Source organism: Aquila chrysaetos, chromosome 1, assembly GCF_900496995.4.
Source record: "Aquila chrysaetos chrysaetos chromosome 1, bAquChr1.4, whole genome shotgun sequence".
NCBI classification, from domain to species: domain Eukaryota; kingdom Metazoa; phylum Chordata; class Aves; order Accipitriformes; family Accipitridae; genus Aquila; species Aquila chrysaetos.
In genome coordinates, this window is record NC_044004.1 from 9,478,108 (window position 1) to 9,499,747 (window position 21,640).

General features: G+C 46.7%; 1 protein-coding gene across 10 annotated transcripts in view; it reads right to left on the bottom strand.

Moving 5' to 3' along the window:
• The window catches only part of MXD4 (MAX dimerization protein 4), a 40,278-nt gene extending 22,282 nt beyond the window's left edge, over positions 1–17,996 (bottom strand). For 2 of the 10 annotated variants that reach the window (XM_030028839.2, XM_041126871.1), the window contains exons 1-3: positions 17,446–17,628; positions 16,711–16,807; positions 7,156–7,185 (exon numbers count right to left, since the gene is read on the bottom strand). In XM_030028839.2, the coding sequence (XP_029884699.1) occupies positions 7,156–7,185; positions 16,711–16,807; positions 17,446–17,509 (191 nt within the window). In that variant the 5' untranslated portion in view covers positions 17,510–17,628. Of the gene's footprint in view, positions 1–4; positions 6,479–6,725; positions 6,760–7,155; positions 7,186–16,710; positions 16,881–17,445 lie in introns of those variants that run through there. The other 8 variants (XM_041126862.1, XM_041126858.1, XM_041126866.1 and 5 more) reach the window with 7 other exon arrangements.
• Between the last annotated feature and the right edge of the window lie 3,644 nt (positions 17,997–21,640).

The following is a 21,640-nucleotide window of genomic DNA, read 5'->3' on the forward strand; positions in this document are numbered from 1 at the left end:
AAAAAAAAAAATCAAGTTCCAGCTTACTTGCCCAGATGTAGCTAAGCAAGCTTAAAAAGAAAACTTTTTTTTTTTAAATACCTAATTCAACAAATCTTTTTCTCCTCCAATCAAGAGATCAGTCACCACCAGGCATCTCTTTCCCTATTTGCAGGGAATCAGCACCTAACTGTTGTCTGTACAGTCCTGAAAGTACCTGGAAGTCTGGCCCTTCTATTTCCATTTTGTAAAAGACCAGCCCACTCTTTCCACCACAGGGGATAACAATTGGCCAGGTCAATTAGCAGATGCTGAGAACATAAACCACCTTTCACATAGTCCATTAGAGGCCAACACATAACGGACTTATGTTTGGAGAGAGGGATGAACAAATTCAACTGGAAAAAATGCATGCACTTGGTTTCTCGCCCATCTGCTTTCTGCTGGCTGTTTGGCTGGCCAGGAAGCACACGGCTTTCTGGAGCCCAGACCCAAGACTGCACTTAGGCTCCGCAGTTCAAAGCCAACTTCAGCAGGAAAAAGGACATTACAATTTAGTCAAGACTGTATTTTAGTCCATTTTTCATTGCTGAATAAAAGCTTTGTCCAGAGCATGAGGACGTGTACATCTCTGACACCTGGAATATAACTTCCTGAGCAGATTAACTTCCAAGCTTCATCTGCTTAATATACCTCTCCTTTCCAAACCAGCAGTCTAGGTGGGAAGACGCTGTTCTTGGGAGTGCATAATCGGGTGAGCTGCTGTGTGCACTGAAAAGACAGCAGTTCAGTACATGGGCATTTATAGTAGCTATTGCAGCATGTAGTACAGGACAAGCCACAGGTCCGGACATTTGCAGACTGTCAAGAGGTGGGGAAAAAGTAAGGAAAGAATAGCATTTCAGCACTAAGCTTTAAACCTTCTAATTTCTTTAATTCCATGGATTCATCAGACTCAGAAACATGGGACATTTCAACAAAAGCATACGATTAAATTTTCAGTTCTGTGGGTCCACTTCTTTATAGACTTTGCTAAACAAGCTCCACAAAAAAACTTGATTACAGCAATTTAAGACACAAATACCACCATATACTTTCCTCCTCTGTTGGAAACCTCAGGTTAAATTACAGGTAAAAGGGGGTTTGAGCTGAGACTCAGCCTTGCACTGGCTGAGGCAACACCATTTGCCTGACCACCACAGTTAGCATCCTCAGGGAGGCAGTCATAGCTGGGGGGGAGCAGATGCCTAAATCATGGTGGCTGTCAACTCACAAAAAGCAAGTCAGACTCTTAAGACATTACCTTGCTTAAGCAGTGCAAAGGTATGTTTATTGCAATTCACTTGAATTGCAATAAACCACTTCACACCAACCAGATGGTGTAAAAAGTTCCTTAGTTGACGAGAAAACCAGAAGAAAGGAAGTTAAATTCTGCTAGTAAGACGACATGGTTCCCACCACTAATGTAGCAGCCATATTATCTGGATGGTTTATGTACAATCTGGACACGTCCTAGAAATGGCAGCAGTTTTTATAGACCCATTATAACAATGAGATCTGTACCAGGTCAGTAAGACCCATCCAGCGCAGCACTCTCCAGACAATAGTGGCCAAAACTGGATGCTTAAGAGAAATATTAAACTGACAAAGAAGTGAACTGTACTGCTCTGTACTGTAAATTAATACTGTCACTCAAAGAAGCCATCCCACCCTCTCTCTGTGCTGGCACTAGGGTGTGCCTGTGACAGTGAGCTGGGTCAGGAAAATGAACTGGCTGAAGAAGCAAGCTTCTCCCCTCCCTCCTGTGCCAGCAGGAAGCAGGACCCAGCAGGAGCAGCACGCAAACGTGCTGGGTTAAAGTCCTGATGGAAGCACAGCAGCAAGACGCATACTGGGGGATCTTTCCCTGGAAGTACTTTACCTCCAGCACCAGTTAGGGGGTTTCCTCAGCTAGTGGTGGCACTGTACCCATTCAACGTGATGGATCAATGCAGTTTTATCTTTATGCTGCATAACAGCACTAACTGCAATGGTAATGTGCAATTTTGAAAAGGCAGCCCATAATAAAAATAAACATTAAGCACTGTTTTGGTACGCTATTATTTCAATGACCTTTCAGTTCTGTTTCAAAACTTCCAAGTTTATCAGCAACTGGCAATTACATGCTTTCCATTAACCCTGCAATTTAGTAACACGAAGAACCACACAGAGAATTTCAAGACATCCATCTGTGCACTCTCGCAGCTTATAGAAACTTTAAACTCCAAGTAACTCTGGTGGGTGAAATTAATGTACTAATGAATGTAACTGTGCTCCTGGCATCTGCACTTCCTTCATAAGAAAACTGACTATCTATTAGAACTTAACTTCAGAGGCACCTACTCTATTTATTTTCTCAGCTAATGTTGTATGTCATAATGCTCCCATCAAAATATATATTTTTCATCAAAACCTACATTTATGTACAGATATCTACTTCATACACATTATGATGCAATAGAACAACCTTTTTCTGGCAAGATTTTAGGTTTAAGGACTACACAATGCATTACCCAAACCTCAGGTCAGCATTGCCTTCTGCATGCATGGGAACACTTTCAATCTCCCCCTGATCAGCGCTCGCTGTAAACAATGCATACATTAGACTCATTTGGGAAGAAGGAAAGGTTTGTCCCTCTAAAAGGTTTTGCAAGTCACTGTGTCTCATGTATTCCCCATCTTGTTCTTGCACTTCTAAAAATTCAGGGCTGTCCCACTCAACTGATCCAGGCCATCTCCACAGCAGTCTCAGGTTGCTGCAATACAAACTAGTGAGCCCTGAACAAGAGAGGACTGTTCCCTGTCCTACCTGATACCCAGTGATTGAGCTAAACACTTGTGCACTTCTCCTTCTTGGAGCAACTTCCATAGGAAAGCAGGAAAATGCCCCTAGAGCCCACCTCTCCCAACAGCAATGCTTGCTTTTTACGTCCACCCGGCTCAGCTCACCAGCTTTTGTCAAACCTACGCCTGGGGACCTGGGATGGGATCTGTTGATTCCTCCAAGCAGGAGAGCAATTGCAAGTCAGATGCTGCAGTGCTGAGCACTGTCATGCTCAAGATCACCAGTCCATCCTGCCCAAAGACATTAATCAGCTCCCTCTTCTAATTATACTCCCATTGCTTGCCAGCAGTTTACTACTTTGTGGAATGCAGGCAGGACAACTTTTACCACTGCTGATCTGTCCCTTCCCCCTTCTTGATTAAAAAAAAAACAGGAAAACCCCACAGAGAATAATACAAATGGTTTGATAGAGGCAGGAGATAACCGTCCATCTAGATCAAGCTGTACCATGGTCACCCAGCCAAGGCACTCTTTCAGCTCACACGGTGCCAGTTTGGGGACAGCAGCATGTGGCTTGCTGATTTTGAGGCACACTTTTATTAATTTCCTCACTAATGCTTAAAAGCTGTTCTTTAAAATCATTCGGTTTCACAGGCTATTTTCAAAGACTTTGCCATAGAAAGGACATGATCTTGAACTCCTCCTACAGCAGAGCTCCTCATGGCCCGGCAGGAGTGAAATGACTTTGTCACCAAAGGAGTCCTGATGGGTTGGTCCCAGTATCCCTCATCAGGGCTCCATTTGCTTCTGACAAGAAAGGATGGACCACGGCAGGGAGGTGTCACTCCCTCCCCCAGTCCTGCGCAAGCTGGGGGGACAAGTCCACACATGAATAGCAGAGGGCAGATGACTCACCGCCTTCACAGAGCAGTGTGAAGATCTCAGTACAATCTTCAAGCCAATATAGCTTTGTTTTTACATTGTAATGCAGAACTAGTATAAATTGATGCAAATAAATGAGATTATGCGTGTCTTTTTAAGAAGCTTGAGTCTCTCATGGATTCTTGGTTTTTTTACACTATGAAAGTTGAATTCCTCTCTACAGCTGTCAGGTTAGGTTGATTTAAAGACTGCCTTGCAAAAAGTCTTGATTACCAATGTACTTGCTATTTACATTGCTCTGTGAAAGCCTACTGATATAATGCTCTGGCTGGAAACAGTATTAAAAAATAATATACATGAATATATATGTATATATTTGTCATTAGGAACTAGTTATATCTGAGTACCATTCTGATTGACCTGTCTGTAATTATTAAAATATCTTCTAGAACCTCATTTGTCCTTAGGATAGAAGATTTCCTCCGTTCCTACTTTTTATTTAGGGGGTTTCCTGTTTCATGGCTCTGAGATGCAAACCTTAATCACAGGATGAAAACAGGACTGCCATTAGAGGGATGAGTCCTTACAGAGTTTCACTATAATGAACAAACACTGAAGTTCTGAGCAGTGTATTCCAGGGAGACTTAAAGCAGAGAAAAAGGAATTTTATGTATGAATTGCTGACAAACACTTTACCATAATTGTAGTCTGAATTCTATCATATAACGAGACTTCTTGTTGGAATTATGTCTCTGCTTCCATTTGTCTTTCTCTGAGCATCCCCTCAAGAGCATAGAGAAAAGAGACCCAGCAGTAGAAAATGCAAATTAAAGTAGTGGTGCCAAACGGCTGAGTCTGCACACACAGAGAGATCAACCACTGCCATTCCCACTGACATCAAAACCAGAGATAAAACCTCTTACGTGCAACACCAATGCAGAACCTGAACAGCACTGTGTACCAGTACACGGCTGCTATGGCTTTCTGGTTAGTGGCAGCTCTGGCCACCCTCATCCAGGACACAAAGGCCCTGTAAATGAGGAAGCCATTTCCCTGCCCTCCAGCGCTCAGTCCAGCCCACAGACACCACATGAGGGACTGGGCAAGGAGGAGGATATGAGCGGCCATCTCCTTTCTTCCTCCTTGACGGGCTCCTGTGAGATAACCAAGTGTGCCTCAGCCAGAAGCCTCATGGCAGTGGTGAGTCAAAGGTGATGGTCCTGGAAAGAATACACCTCCAAAATCAACATCCAGTGCTTCAGAGCCAGCAGGGCAGGGCTGCGCTGGGGGGAGAGGATGGGCTCTGCTGCAAGGACCAGCTGCTACAGGGACACACTATGGCTGGGAATCTTCCATCAAACTTTGCAAGATGCTTGATGGATTTTAATGCAATTTTAGTAAAACAGAGTGAAAAACAGTACAGTTGGTATTATCAGCTCATACACCCACAGTGCTGGAGGAGGGGGTTGTTAAAAAAAAATAAATTACAAGAGTCCTTCACACCAATACATTAGGTGACTAGAACTGTATACACCTCACCTGCTTTTGTGAACACCCATTTGCACATAAAAGGATCTTGTACTAATTCGCAGGTTCTCACCAGGAATAATAAAAACCTGGCTTCAAGTATAGTCTAACTGTAGAGGTACAGCAAGTGGCAGCAGTTACAAATATTAGTTGTATAATCACAAGACATACCTGGCAGTTTACCTATTTTGACCTTGAGATGGCAGAAAAAGAAAAGGTAGTAAGGCAAATGCTATATGCTCTAGCTACTACAAAGATACAACACAGAACTGAAAGTGAGAACAGAGATTGAACAATTAATAGATCCTTCTTCTGCCCTTGCATCTGCTGCAAATACTGCTGTACTTCATTTACCGTGCTGCTTAAACATGTTAAGGCAGAGCAGAGGGAAGAAGAGGCAACTCCATGCTTGGGTTAGAAAAATGACTGGAAGAAAAAAAAAAAGGAATATGCAGTTTGGATGACAACAAGTCAGTAATGATGGAGCAGGGGAAAAGGAAGAAATGGAACAGGGTATCTAGAAAGAGGATGGAAAAAAAATGAGAGTGAGAAAGAAGCACAGTTGGGGCCAAAGATTTTTTTCTTCTTTTAAAGAATTGTGACTGAAGGACAGAATTTTGCATCAAGTTATTTTCCTGAAGACTCTGTCAGCAGAACTTCTGCCAGCTGATTTCACTGCCTTAGCCAATGCACTGCATTCCGCAGCCCAGGCCTGTGTTTGTGAGCTTGAGCCTTCCCCAGTTCCTCTCATCTCTAGGATGACCACGTGGCTATTAGGCAGGGCTACAGTTTACTCATATTACAATTAAACTACAGGAAAGCATGTAGGCATGCAAGGGAAGTGATGGTCTAGCTGCTACATAACTGCGGCCACAGAACAACACACAACCCCCCCCCCCCCCCACCAGTGAGTTCAATCTTGTTGTGCCATCAACCATGTTTCAGGTATTTAGAAGCATGCAAATAGGTTTAAGTCATATTCACACATACACCCCTTGCTTTCTTTGGATGCATGAAACCCGAAAGACCACAAGCTACACAAAAAAGAACAAAAAACTACCCGAAAGAGAGTTTGTCCGGCTGCCTGAATGATAAGTGAAAGGCAGCGATGCTGCAGTGAGGGTGCCACAGCGCTGCTCAGCCGGGGAACCGAAAGCCAATGCAACGATGGGCACCTTTTGTACTCGGCAGCTCTCTGTGTGCACCTTCAGAGCAGCGTACCCCAGGAGACTTCCTACAGCTAAGGAGCCCATCTGCAAACAAACTCTGACAAGATACAATAGACAGTAAACACCGCCTCCAAAACTGTGCAGACGTGTTCTTTAAAAATCGGGTCTTCAGGGTCTAATGAATGTCCTTTGTAAGTAAGTACAGCTTTTCACAGCGCTGGATACACAGAACCAGGGCTGCAGCTCAGGAGTTGCTCATTTCTAGCTCACACACAGCTCTTTGGACAGGACACGTACCAGCAAGGAAGCAGACGGAGGGGAAAAACGTATCTGTAGGTACTTACATGCAAGATGAAAATTAACTGCACTTTAGGCATACTTTAAAAAAAACATAGAATAACCCTGTGTGACATATTGTTCCCTGAAAATCATCCACCTTAAACACAAAATACTTTGATTGTACTTATAGCATTTAACACCTCTAGCAAACAATTGCTGCAATCAGATTCTTTATTAGTAACAGTATGGTTAACCAGTTACAGTATTAATCAGTCCAAAGCTAATTATCGGGGGTGTTTCAAAAATAGCATACCAAACAACAGAAAAAAAGCCAAATAATATTATACCTATTAGATTTTAGTTGATAAAAAACCCCCAACTTAATAAACTATTCAGTGCAGAATCAAAACAAATTCAGCAAAATATTCTTCAATAAGCATGGTAATTCTAATGTCAGCCATACACCTTTTAATTTGCTTTTTTCTCAAGACTTACCTATGTTTTTCTAGTTCGTTGTGTGACGACCTATTAAAAAGAGAAAAGAAATATTAGAGAAAAGGATAAACAAACCAAAATTTAGAACATTTAAAAGCCAACACCTGCATAAGTTGCAAAAGAGCTCTCTAAAACATGTATTTATATGGATTATGAAACAGCTTTGCTGTTAAAGTGCTTCACTTTTACATCCCTTAGATACTTCAAGGTATCAACTTAATTTCCATGAGCAAACTGTGGGTTTGGGGGGGAATTATAATAAATTTGCATTTATTAGCATTCAGTAGATTCAGAGACAGAATTGGACATAAAAAACTGAGCAGGTTAGTAATAAAAACAGCCCACAAGATTTTTATCTGTGAAGAAAAATTATGAGGGGGCAGAAAGTGTTAGAAGATCTAAATGGTAACAGGTAAGAGTAAAAAGCACCCAAAAAGCCAGCTTTCAAGGCCATGGACAAGCAAGAAGAAGTATCAGCAGCTAACCACTGCTGTTGCTGTTGCCATCTTAATGGCAAAAAAAAGAGGAATCCTCTTAATTCTCAGTCTACAAACAGAAAAAAAAAAAAAATCACGGTGCCTGAACTGACCACATCAGTATGCTATTCTCTTCCAATCTACTAGGATTTAAGATCTATTTTTTTTTCCCCAACCGATGCCTCAGTTTTTTTGCCATTAGAAGGCAGCCCTAACTTCTTGGAAGATTAATTGATTCAGCTGGAAATACTAATTTTATTTATACAGCTCAGATTAAAAACATTCCTAAAATGAAGTTATTGTCGCCCGTTCAAAACCAGAACTTCCCAGACTTTTAGTTTTGTCCCACTGAAAACATGTCCAGTACAGAAGGATCAAAAGATACAAAGGTGGTGGCAGCTTTTACAGCTGGCAGATTACATCAAAGCAGCTCTCCTACAATGTGCTGTAACCCCTGCCTGCATCTGGGCATGATGTGCTAACCAAGACAGCTTTTTAGAGGTGTAAGCCCACAGTCCATCGAGTAAGCAGAGACATCACAGGTCAAGAAAGTCTTCCTGCACAAACGCACGACCTGCCTGGTGGCAAGCTGTTCTGCCTCTCCCCACAAACGCGCATGCAGCTGGATGCTGCTGTGTACCTAGGTGTTACTGATGATGAAAGTATCTCTCCAGCCATAGAGAGGGGAAAATGCAAGCAAAGCTCATGCAAAGAAATATCCAATGAAAAAACCCGCAAGCAATTTATTTCAGGCTGGTGCAGCTCCTGATCCTGCAAGGAATTAAGCAAACTGCCCGTCTGCAGGTAAAGGAAAACTCAAATGCTTACAAGGTTCAGCACTAATGCTAATCCACTTTCACTGGAAAGCATTCCAGTGCTGTTACCAAGACACCAACTATGTCAACCATTACCTGGTACCTTTTTTCTGAAGAGCCTATGAATTCTTTATTTATCTATTTTTTTAAAACTTGTTCCATCAAGTGAGCCACAGTTAGGTAATGTATGTATTCCTACAGTGCCATGTAAGCACTCCTGACCAATGCAGCAACACTGAAAGTGTTCTACACATATTCTGTGCTACATTAATAGGTCAAGATGGCCTGGGTTTGTTGTGATTTACTGTCTTTGCCATTTGACCATAAAAAGAGGATATTGTTTTTATTTTCTACTCCTACACACACAGAAAAGAGATCAAACTTTTTCTCCACAAACATTTCTCCACACCAATGTTCACGAAAAGTGACGAACACTATGCCAAATCTGCCAACATTTACGAAAACACATAGAAAATATAAGTTCAGGCGGGAACCTTTCTCCTCAAACACCCGCAACGGGCCTATCAAAGCCACAAAGACACTGTTCGCAGGGAACTCTGGAAGAGACAGGAAATACAGGCTGGTCTAGATTCATCCCTATGGCATGACCTCCCTGCCCTGATGTTTTTGGCAATTATACACAAAGATGAACACGATCACTGTAACTAGCCAAGTCTCAGCTGCCTGCTGTAGCAGAGCTCACACCCAGCTCCGGTGAGCATGCATGGTGACCGCTGCACCAGCAGGAGAACCACTGGCCAATAAATTCAGCCCGCAAAGAGTATTTTGCTGGATTAAGAGAGGATGCCGTGAGTAGCTGGAAGTCCTTCTGCATGCAGCACACCTACAAGGCACCTCTGGTTCATGAAGGGTGATCCTGGTGTTCACCTGGGCTATGTCCTGCCAGACCAGCTCTGGAGGGGCACTGCTGCCTGCCCTGGTTATGCCAGTTACCAAACCAAATGGTGACGGATGTGTGCCTCTTTGCAGAGCTCTTTGGGACACAAAAGCCTAACTGACGCCTGCAGTGTGCAAACATCGGCACCAGCCACACATTTCAGGAGGTGTGGGGAGGCTGACTAATGCCTCAACTATCAGGCCCTATCCAGGAACCAAAACTGAGAGTTTTGACATTTACCTGACAGTTGCTCCATCTACAGAGCAAGTTCAATACCCTATTACAAGAATGATGGGGTTTTTTTTGTTGTGTTTGTTTTCAGAAGAGATGAACCTCTCTCTAAATATTGTTTATTCTCTCCTTCACTGTCTACAGCACAGTATATTGCAAGAATATCCTTCTGCTCTTCTTGCAACCTGAAGTGAAGGAAAAAACCCTAAGAACTGGTCTGCACACAAACCAGTACCCCAAGCACTACCTCTGTTTCAAAATGGAGTCTTCTGTTACTTCAGTAAAAGGCAAGATGTAGGCCAAGACTAAGAAGATATATGTGTATATATATATTTATATAAAAGAGACAGATGTATGACTGTGGTTTTCAGACAAATGGTCTGTGGAGCTCTTCAAAAGCAGCTGCAAGAGAAGGAAGACTTTTGGTGTTTAGCTTAAGTTCACTATATTGTGTTCTGTATCTTCAGGCAAAACTTGGGGGAGTTGGGGGTAGCAGTGATGAAGGAAAGGTGTCAATTAAAAGGTTCAGATAAAAATAAAGGGAAAAAGCCAACAATAAAAAAATTATCAGCAAAATCATAGATTCAGAAGGAGGAGGTGAGGAATGGTGCTGCTTAGACTACATTGTTGACCTGAGACAGCCCTAATACCCCTTTAGCAAATGCTGAGCAGTTCACCAGCTATGAAGTAGCAGTTACATTTTCTTTGTGAATAAATTGTCAAGATTTGAAAGAAGGGGAGGAGCCAAGTAAATGCAGATGTTTGCAAGATGCTGTGCCACTTCCAACAGCACATCCCCAGAGCTGCCCCTTCCACCACCCTCCCTCCCCTAAACAAGAATTCTAGATATTGGATTTGAGCATTTGGTTGATGCAACATTAAACAGACACATGTAAGCAATTTCGATGGGTGCTAATTGAGATGATAAGACTAACACAGAAAAGACAAGTCCCCCCCAAAGTCCACTTTCTACTAGTTTACAGGTGAGTCAGCAGGAACTGCCCACATGGGTACTGGGTTGACATTTCACTGTATGCATGGTGCACTGCCTGTTGCATTATTAAGACACCTTCCCCTACTCCTCCATCCATTTGCCCCATCAGACGGTGCATCTTGTCAGCAGGAAACCAGCACAGCTCCTAACAAAAGCAGGGACTTACTGGCAACGCTGCTGAAATTTCTTCCCCAATGCTAACAGAAGCCAGGCCTAGACCTCGAGTCACCAATATGTTACCAGTTGCCAACGCATTTTAAAGCACCATAGGGAGCAAAGCAGGCTAGTTAATGAAGTGCTTAAAGCAGTGGCAAGCACCTTGCCCGTGCCAGGGCTTTCCGGTGCAGGCACGGCCGGCAGGGTGTTGTACAACCCATGTGCAGAGGACACAACTCCACCTAAGGTCGCATGGCACTTGGAGGGCCACATGCGAACTACATTGCCTGCACTTCACCTTTTGTCCAGGCCAAAAGACTAAGAATAAACAGAGCAAGAAGTTTTACAAGGTGCTACACATTAAGTGTCTGCATCCAGTTCCCACTCCCAAGCGTGCCGGTGCATAGGAGCACGCAGCTCACATACCCGCAGTCTTGTCTGGATGCGATTGCTACACAGCTTTTTGCTGGTAGGATCCCAATTCGATTCCAGGGAACTCCCTGTCTACATATATCACCTGCCGTGGGACGCACCTGAAAATATTACAGCCCACCACCTGAATTGCCAAATACAAGGAGTGCTGCAAGGCTAAACCTGAGCATAAGCATGCATTCTGCCCAGTATTCCCTGCTCCTGAGCTGTTGGGTTTTTTCCATTTATTTTAAACTGAACACATCGCTTACAGGCTGTTTCTCTGACAGGCTGTATGGAATTAATCCACTAGAAATTACTTTTGCATTCTCCTCATAGCAAAATTTAACTGGCCCTGCAGATTCAGCTGGGATCTGGGAACCAGGCATACTGGCACAGCCTTGATGCAGAGCTCTGGCTCCAGTACCTCATTCAAGTTTGTGCTGCCACATGTTTGCGGTCGTGAGGTCCGAACATGCTTCTAATATGGTGGCAATTTGTTTTCCTCAATTGCACGAGCACTGCAACTCCCAGGCATCACAGACCTACTGCAGTTCCTCAGGAGTGACAGACCAGTTGGTGAGATCTATTATACTGGGACCAAAACGCATCAGTTTTAAAAACAAGCACGGTGGTATCAACTGCTGTCCCTCTGCTGCCAGCTTTAGGAAAGCAAACCCAGAGGAATCTACTGAATTCAGAAAGCCAGGCAAAAAAGCAGAGGAGCCGTGTCTGCACAGTCTGGTTTGCAGTGTTTTATTCTCAGCCTCCCACAAAAAAAAAAAAAAAAAAAAAAAAAAAGGAAAAATAAAATAAAAATCGGGCTCTGATCCCTAAGCTGCTTTGTGTAGGCACAGAATAACATCTGCAGAGACCAAGGGGCTTGCTCTGCAGGCCACAGGTTGACCCTCACTGTGAGCCAACATTAACAGAGGAATTCGGACATTAAGCTGTTTTCATTTGAAACACCAAATGCAGCTTTCATCTTTTTCTAGATGTAACTCTTCGCCAGAACACAGCACAAAGTACAAGTCTATTTATATAACACATGAGAAAAATATTAATTAATAGATACAGAAGATATATTTATAAACCAGCATGTATTTTGCTCCCCCTCCTTCAATAAACCAGCTCCTAAATTAACAGGCCAAACACTGCACCACCGACGTCCAATTCCTTTCTCTGCAAGTAAATTTAACTGTGACCTCAGTAGACAGGCATCTAACACTAAGATTTTAGTCTTCATTTTACCTTATTTCTGACCCTCTCATGGCAAAGCAGCTGCCTGAGCTCCCCTGTGTACGGGCGGACATGAACCTCACACCCACACACGGCTCAAGCCACCCCACACCTGGTGAGTGTCATTATAGCCGGGGCAGAAAAAAGCCCAGTTACCTGCAGGCTAGCGTGGTTTTCTGTCAAGGTGCCCTGCCACGTGAACAAATGTCACCGAATTTCAGATTTCCGTTGTATTCCTCCTCAGCACATTGCACATGTGTTACCTATCCATTTCCTTGGATCAAACAGCAAGCTTGGGGAGACTTTTGAATATTTGGTTTTAACATTTCCGAGGTTCAGCTGCACTAAATCCAGCTGCTTGGTTTATGCCTTTTCTTTAATTCCAACTACACGTTAACCAGAATTATTAGACTGCATGGCACTGCTTTAGGAACTACAGCCACTGCTTTGTGAAGAGGAGACATTTATTATACTGTGGTCAAGTACCTGGTAAGTATTAGTGTAACAATAAGATGTGACCTAGGTTTACCTCCCCACAAAAGACAATCTTGTGCCTTTCTCCAATCTCCTGTCCTCTTTGCAGAACAAGAATCCAGTTTCATTTGCCAGAGGATTTTGGTCAAAACTACCGGAGGGGAACAAGTCTGAATCTCAGCTGAGGACACAGTACAAACGGCAAACCGGAAAGAGAGAGAAAACAAGACAGTTTGGTTTGTGTGACATGGGAAAGGGCACATCACATGAAACTGAGTGAGAAGAAAACACATAAAATCAAGTAATTTTAATGTGGAAGTGAAAAACAACTGGCTAAAAATTGTGTCTGATGATTGCTACCAATAACCCTGAGAATATTGTTTAGCAACAAACTGCTAATGACCACTTCCAATTTTGATCCAAAGCTATCAGTGGACAAAACAAAAACGTTAAATTCCCCGCGGTAGACAGGAGTCTTAAAGATTTCCATTAATTAAGCACAATTCTGCTGGTATTTTTCCCTGCATGAATCCAAACCCGTCAAAATTACTTTTCACTTAATCGCAGTCAAGAGGGCAGCAGCCTTTAGCCCAGACCTGAGCATCCTGTCCAAAGGGTGGGCAGCCTTCCTCCCCCTTCTTTTCCTGTGGGTCTGGGCCTCACCAGCCTTCGATGAGAGGATGGAGGTCTCAAGATACGATTTCTTACGTGAACATCACCACCACCTCGGCAGAGGACGGAGGCGTCCATCAGTGCCCTCGCTGAACAACAGGGCAGCTGTAATCCATCCCTGCCCGGTCCCCCAGCCCGCAGCAGCCGGTCAGCACACCTGTACTACACGAGTATGCTCTTTCCCCCTCACAGGCAGGCAACATAGGGGAGAAAATACAGAACAAAGAAGGCGGCTACAGCACACCAGGCTTCCTCACATCTGACGGTTTTTCTCCTCCTCCCTTCTTTTCTGATTTTCCAAGAATGAGGAGGAAGATGTTTTTCATGCTTTTATATATGTATAAATCATAAAGCATAAACCCCCCCATATATATCTATCTCACTTTTTAATCTGATCAAATGCTGCAAGCAGCAGGATACAAAAATAGATAATGAAAACAACAACAAAACCCCTGCAGTTCTGAAATGTGCAGTTATCTGCTCCTTTCCTACTCCTCCAGCCTTAAGTATGTATTTTTATATGTAAGAAAAACAATGCAATAATAAGGAGTAAATTTCAGACATGTACACAGTTGTGCCTGCCTGCATCCAATGCTCCAAACCCACCGCGTCTGGAAAATGGTTAAAGTGGAACAATATGGACACTTTGCCCGGTGGTTCACATCACCCACGACCACTCCAGATCCTCTGAACTTTGGCCAGTCGTCTCCCTCTGTTAATTTTTGAGTTGCTTAGGAAGATTTAACTGTATTATCAAAAATTCAGACTCTAGTCTGGGGCTCGGACCCTATAGCCTATAAGCTCCAAATAATAATAAAACAGCGATGCTAGTGTACTGCATGCATTTCAGATTGGATGTTCAAATGTAAGGATAATTTCTCCCCCTCAAGTCTAAGCTCACTGGCAGACTTGAGCAGCGATTGCTAGATGTGGGTACAGAGTCGGTGGGTACAATGCAGAGGTGCCCACAGGGCCCTGCTGCTGCACCTCTGTCCCTGAAATAGCAGGGTGCTGCATTAAAGCAATGTGCCTCTGTTTCCCACACCAGCAAGCAAGCCCAGTGCCCGCGCTGAACCAGGCAAACCACCGTCCTGGTGGCGGCCACCCCCGAAACTGTTTCTTGACAAGCATTATCCTGTTCCGTAACACAGACGACTCATCCCTAATCTAATCACTGCCACTAGAAGAAAAGAAAGTGTAAGTAAATGTATACATTGCATACCGCAGGATGGCATTTTTGAAGGTTGCCACTGCTACAGAGTGAGAATCAGAGCAAAAGACTGAACAGGTAAATATAAATCTACAGGCAGAAAAAAAGCAGGAAGGCAATGGCAAGCAGACGTGTATGCCTCAGCTTTAATAACGCTAGCAAATCTGTAACCAGAAATCTTTTAATTCTGCTGTATTTGATAGATTACAAATCCTCTCCTAAAAACTCCTGAAAGCAGCTTACATTTCAGACAAATAACTATTTTGCAGCGGATGACAAGAGACCTAAGAACGGAAACGATGGAATAATAGCTCTGTAAGTAACACAGAGTTCTTGAATGCAAGAGACAGAAAAGAAGAAATCTGTGCAATTCAAGGGCCAGTTTACAGCTGGAAATCCTATGAGACCAGTTTTGGTTAACTGTGATTTTTTTTTAAAGGCAGTGAGCATACTTTATAAGAAAATAATTAAAAAACTTCAGGAGCAAAGTGTCTCAGGAAACAAGACACGCCTCCCACTCCTGATGACTTTCTTTTTTAAAATGAACTGATATCTTCTCTATGCTGCAAAATGAGACAAAGAATTCAACTAAAACCAAAGAAATGTAGGAGTACTGCAATTAATACCCCCCAAAATGGTTGCCTTGCTTGGAGCAGGGGCATAGGGCAACAATTCGCTCCCCCTCAGTTATCTTCAAGACACATTGCTCGGCCGCGGTAGGCACGAGCAGGGCGCTCATCAGCTCGTGTCTTTCTCAAGGAGGGAGCTCGTCAGCTTTTGATTTCAGTTTGCACCTCCGGTGCCCCACGAGCAGCCACTGGCCCTCTGCCCCGCACCTCCCCAGCGCCAGCAGACCCAGCTGCCCACTGCCGTGTGGGATGCCCACTGGAGGAGCGAGAGCGGAGTGGGCCTGCCGAGACTCGCTGCTCGTTTGGAAAACAAGTCACGTGCAAGCCGAGTTCATTTTAGGCTATTCTACAGGAGCCACCATCCAGCACGACCGTGCAGAGCGGAGCCTGTGCTGGGGAGAGCATCGCCGCTCCGGGGCGAAGCAGGCCCAGCTGGGCACGGTCCTCGGTCCTCTCCGGTGCAGCCCTGGAAGAGCAAAGCAGAGCAAGCACAGCACAGGGCTGGAGGAGCTCCCAGGCAGGGGCCGGCACTGTCCCTGTAAGACAGCCTCCTGCACGTACACAGCCGCTGCCCGAGCAGCAAACAAAGCTGCAGAGAGCCTGCGCACAGCAGCCCTCTGCTCATGCCATCGCAGCACAGGTAGCGGCTGCGGGGAAAACAAGAAAACCACCGCTACCACGACATAAAAGCGGACAATAATCGTGATAAATAACGACCGAGTCATGCACTTTGACGGATCTGCATGCGGCGGGCGGGTGGGCGGGCTGGCGACCCAGCGGTGCAGCAGAAGCCCCGGAGAGGTCAAGTTCACTCCAGCACCTTCTCGCTTAATACCTACAGGAGAAGTTCAAGTGCACGAGTGGGTCTCCCCCCGCCGCCCCGCACGCTCCCCCTCCGAGAGCCCGGCGCCGCACTGCAACCAGAGGCTGCATCTGCTCTGGCTGCGATGGGGGAGGCGGGCGGTTCGCTGCCTGTGGTTTATAAATAAATGCCGGGGGGGGGGGGGGGGGGGGGGAAATTAGTGCCATGCAAAGAGAAGTCTGGGTGGCGATTATGGTGTTAAGATCTGCAGTAAAAGCCGCCTTCGGTGAGCGCGGAGCAGAAGGAGCAATGAGGGCGGATGGTTTAGAAGTGCAGTGAGTACTAAGGAGATGGTGTACGCGTGGCAGTGTTTATATGAGAGATCAAAACAGAGCCAAGCCCATCCAGGGAAAAAATGGCGACTACCGGGATGGGGGAAACTAAGACACTGGATTAGTTATTATTTTTAATAAATGTATGCACTGTACATAAGCTAGACACATTGGAAAAGCTGCCGATTCATTCTGAAAAAGCGGTGCGTCTATTACCTGTTATTCTGGGATTTTCTGGCCATGGTGCCTGCCTTTGTTTTCTTTCTGGAATAGTCACTATCGAAGGGTAACACTGATGCATAGCCATGTTCTGCTTCTAGGGACAAAGTCAGCATTAGTGGCAATATATTTTTTCCATGCATTTTTTTTCCTCCTTTGCAGGAACGCTAGGGTAAAGAACAGAATTTTTTCCGGTTGATTTGTTTGGATTTTATTCTGGCATCTCTTAAAGAAGCGAGACAAAAAATATAACAACTCGGTAAAACAAAAAAAAACCAAAAGAGTGCCGAAATTAGGAGGATTATTTGAGTGCACATTAAAAACGAGGCGGATCATGCAAACCCTTGTCACGCTGCGCTGGGGGGGGGGGGGGGGGGGAAGCACTGCCATACAATTAACGACTGCCACACACAGAGAAGTGTGAGGTATCCTGAGCGCTGCAACACACACACCATCCCCATCCAGAGCTTGACAAAAAAATAACCGATTTTTTTTTTTTTTTTGGTTAAAAAAAAAAAAAAGCAAAGAGAAGAGCACTGTTCCTCCCCCAGCGCGGAGCCTCTGGCGAAGCCCGGGTCAGTCCCGCGGCGCCCGGGCAGGTGAGGGCGCGGGGCTGGTCCCCCGGCCCGGGCCGCCCGCCGCCGCCGCCGCCGCCGCCGCCACACAACAAAGGCCGAGAGCGGCTGGGAGCGCCTGCGGGTGACTGACTGACTGCCCGCCTGCGCCCAGTACCTCGGTCTCTTCTCTCCAAGTACTCGGCCGCTTCCAGGAGAATTAACAGAGAGTTCAATTCCATGGCTGCCTGTGCCGAGCCGAGCCGAGCCGAGCCGAGCCCCGAGCCCCCCGTCGCCCCGCGTCGCGCACCGCGCCGAGTTCACGCGCGGGGGACTTCCAAGCCCCCGGTTATAAGGCACCTCTCTCAACCTACATTTGACACACAGGCGACGGGCGGCCCGCGCCGCCAATAGGGAACGGCGATTCGGCGCGGGGGCGGGACGCGGGGCGGCAGCCGGGCCAACCGGCAGGCAGCGCACCCCCCCTTTTCCCCTGGCTGGGGCAGGGAATGTTGACAGATCCCCATCTCCCCCTCCGATTGGCTGGCCACTATAGTAACAATTTAGAAGCCGAAGCTTAGCAACAGCACGTGGTGGCCCGGCCCCCGCGCTCGCTGAGTGGCCGGCTTCTTGCATGTTAAGCAGGTAGCCGCCGCCGATTGGCGTGCGGGGCGCCATGCAAATGAGGGCGGGGAAGGGGCCAATGGGGTAGGAGACGCGTGCCGTGCGGCAGGAGGCGGGGAGGCAGGAAGGGGGGAGCCAATGGGCGGGCGGAGGCGCGGCGTTGCCGTGAGGAAGAGGCAGGCGGAGGGGCGGGGCGGGTCGAGGCTCCGCCCCCGCCCTCCCACGCCGCCGCGCGCGAGGCGCTCGCCGGCCTGAGGAAGGCATCGGCCGGTGCTGGGGCAGTTACTAACGTTAACGGCAAACCCACCGCCGGGAGCGCGAGCTTGCTCAACTGGGGGGGGGGGGGGGGAGAAGAGAAAAACACGACAAAAAAGGAAAAAGGCGGGGGGGTGGAGGAGCCCGGGCGCCCCGGCACGCCGCCGCCGCAGGCGGCAGGGCCGGAGCGAGGCCTGGGGAGCGCCGACTCCTGTGGAGGAAACCCGCTGCCGCCATAACCGCGCATGCTCGGGACTCCGCTGAGCCCCTGCCCGGCCTGGCGTGCCCCCCCGGGCGCTGGGCACTGCCCCTCTTCTTCCTCCTCCTCCTTCTCCTCCCTCCCCATTACCGGCCCGGGTCAGACCTCCACCCCCGCGGCCTCCCCTCGCTGGGCACGACCGCTCACCAGCGACTCCCTCCCGGGACCGCCCGCCCCCTCGCCGGCGCTCTGCCAACGCTCCCCGGCCCGGCGCTGAGGGAAGGCGAAGCTCCGCCCCTGCCCGGGAGGGCCGCGCATGCGCGCGGAGGGGGAGGCGGGGCGGGGGGGGGGTCCCGCTTCACCGGGAAAGCGGCGGGCGGAGGGGCCGCGCGCGCGCGGTCGTCGCTGGCGAGGGCCGCCGTGGAAGCGGCCTTGAGCCGTGCCAGCCGCCGAGCCTGCGGCGCAGCGCCCGTCGTCCCCTCAGCGTCGGGCAGTTCTCACACAAAAATTGTCCTTTTTTCCCCTGTAAATGCGAGCGCGCTGCTCGCTCCAGGCCTTGGGGAGGGGAGCGGGGCTCGGGGTCCCTGGTAGCCCTGGAGACCCCTGCAAGGAAGGTGAGGGGAGCGGGGCAGCAGGCCGTGAGGAGATGACTCCTCATGACGGCATCCAGGGAGCTTGGCAGGCGTCGGGGGCAAAAAACCAACCTCCTCCCCAGGCGTTAGCAAACGGAGGGCCCCTGGGCATCACCAGGCCGTTGGGTTGGGCCCTGAACGCATCTTGCTGCAAGAAAAGGGCTCTTGGTGTGCCCACCGTGGGATTTTTCACCACCGCCAGTGTGTGAGGAGTTTCCTAAAGCTAGCTGACGTTTCAAGCAGATTTCCGTTCTGTTTCTCCTTACCACCAGGCCTGTAAGTCAGAATGTTGGCATATGACTACAACCGAAGGAAAAGCCGCCTGCTCTCGTAGTGGAAAGTATGGCAAGAAATGAATCGGAATGAAAAAGACGGTACAAATGGGATGCCAGAGGTGCTGTAAAAATGTGTCTGGCATGTACATCTGTGACCCCTTACAGTGTGCAGGCAAGAGGAAGACAGCCGTACTGTAAAAACATGCACAGAGATTTAAAAGAATTGCTAAAGTCTACACAATTGTCTAACCTGCTGAAAAAAGAAGCAGTGGAAAGCTCTCAGAAATGCAGCCAGTTAGTGCCAGCTTTCCAACCCTTGCCAGCATATTCAGCTGCCTTTCATCATCTGGATACACAGAAGCTATCTACCAGAATAGCCTGGCTCCTGGTATACAGGCGGAAGAGGAAGGAGCTCAGCACCTTTCCTGTCCACACCATCCTATTTGCGCTGTTAACTTTGCATCCTTATCTCAGATAGCTGCTGCACAGCTGTTGCCTAAAACTGGTTGGTTATAACATGAGCAAGTAGTTTTAAAATAGGCACATTTTAAGCTGTACTGTGATCACACGTTGGTACATCTTCAGGCCAAAAGTGCTGAAGCCTGTAATCAGTCCTCCTGCAGAATAGCACTTACGCACACAAGTGGTCCCATTGATTTTAATTGAACTATTTGAGTGAGAGCTATTCAGCATATAGGAGGGTTGCAGAATATTGTTCTGTGTGTTTATTCCTTGGCAAATGATGTCAGCTACAGTTTCCTTTTAAGAGGATAATAGCGATTCACATTAAAATAAGGATTATGCTTTACTCTTTTTACAGGATTGTGGTAGAACTGCATATACATTACACCTGATAATTTATTAGTCTGTATCTTGTTGTCTCAGATACGCAAGGGTAATGTGGTTCTTGAACATTGCTGAAACACAGATCACATTTTACTGCCATTTGGTCCAGGCATCAGGGATAAGACAAAAGACAAGGCTGAATTTTATATCTGGTTGGAAAAAGTCCAACTCCGTGAATTACAGGGCAAAAAAGAATTTGGTGCATAGATTGCAATGGTAAAAAAATTGCTGTAACATTTTCCACTTGTTGCTTGAACTGTTGAAATTCTGCTGCGTGTGGGTGAGACAGTACAGTTTTCACTGTAAACCCATTGAAATTTATGGCAGTTTTGCTGTTGACTTAACTGGAAGTAGGTTTAGACACTAATGCTTTCTATTATGAAATAGCATGAAACCATATATGCATAGGTCTGTGTTGTCTACACAGGAAAGAAAGTTCCCTTTGCCTGACCATGTGCGGAGGGCATGTAGTAAAGAAAATGCAAAGATGTACAGATAAGGCACTGTTGTTCTCTAGTGTAGCCACAGCGATCTAGCAGTACCTCAGATTTTCAGAGCACCTATGTTTCTTTGTATATGTGTCTAAATGTATCTTAAACTGTTTCGTACACATGCTTTGGAATCAATCATATGTCCAGAAAGGAAGATGAACATGCTAGGTATATAAATGCACCTGGGTGAAAGTGGGATACACTTGTATGAAAGGCCAGGATTCAGGTATGGATTTACCGAGGCTCTGAAGGCCTGAAGCTTCTCCCGCTCCTCCCCACCATACTATGAACACACACCATTTGTCTCTAGAAACACAGGAGTCCAAACAAGCATAGCACTGTGCAGGGGCAGGACTTCAGGAGGGTGCATAGCCCGTGCTGCGCACCCCACCAAGCACTGTCCTCACCAGACGCTCCTCTGTGCGATCTGACTGCTGGGTCTCGCTCCATGATGGCTTCAGCCCTCGCCCTCCCCTGCACCCCCTGGACCCAAACCCAGCAACATAACCTCTCCTGGGGTACAAACCATCAGACTCAATGTGATTGCTCCTTCTGCTTTTAAATGTGGACAAAAGTATTTTGAAGACAGTTGTTTTAAGGTCATCGAATGCAATTTCACGTTGGTATTGGCACTTTCCAGGGCCCTGTGCTCCCACCCTTCCCTGCACAGAAGGGGTGCTTTGGGAAAAGGGGCTACTGAAGCCACCTGGACTATGTGTGTGAGTAAGTGTTGTGCAGTGCTGTTAAGGCCTGCAAAATAGGGACCAGTGCAGTCACAAAGGCCAGCAGATTTCTGTTCATGGTGGCTCTCGGCTCAGGAGTCATAAACTGTATTAGTCTGCTTGAACTATAAGCATGTGTGTAAACCCAGCTCCCCCCCTGGAAATCCAGAGTAAACCCACATGCATTTAGGAAGGACAGTGTATGGGTTGGCTCATACCAAACAAGCGCTGACACACATTTACCTGTAGTTGCATCGAAGGAGCTTTCTGTACAGCGTGCAACGATGTGTTAGAGAGTGCCGAGTAGTTTTACCAAGATTATTTCTCCT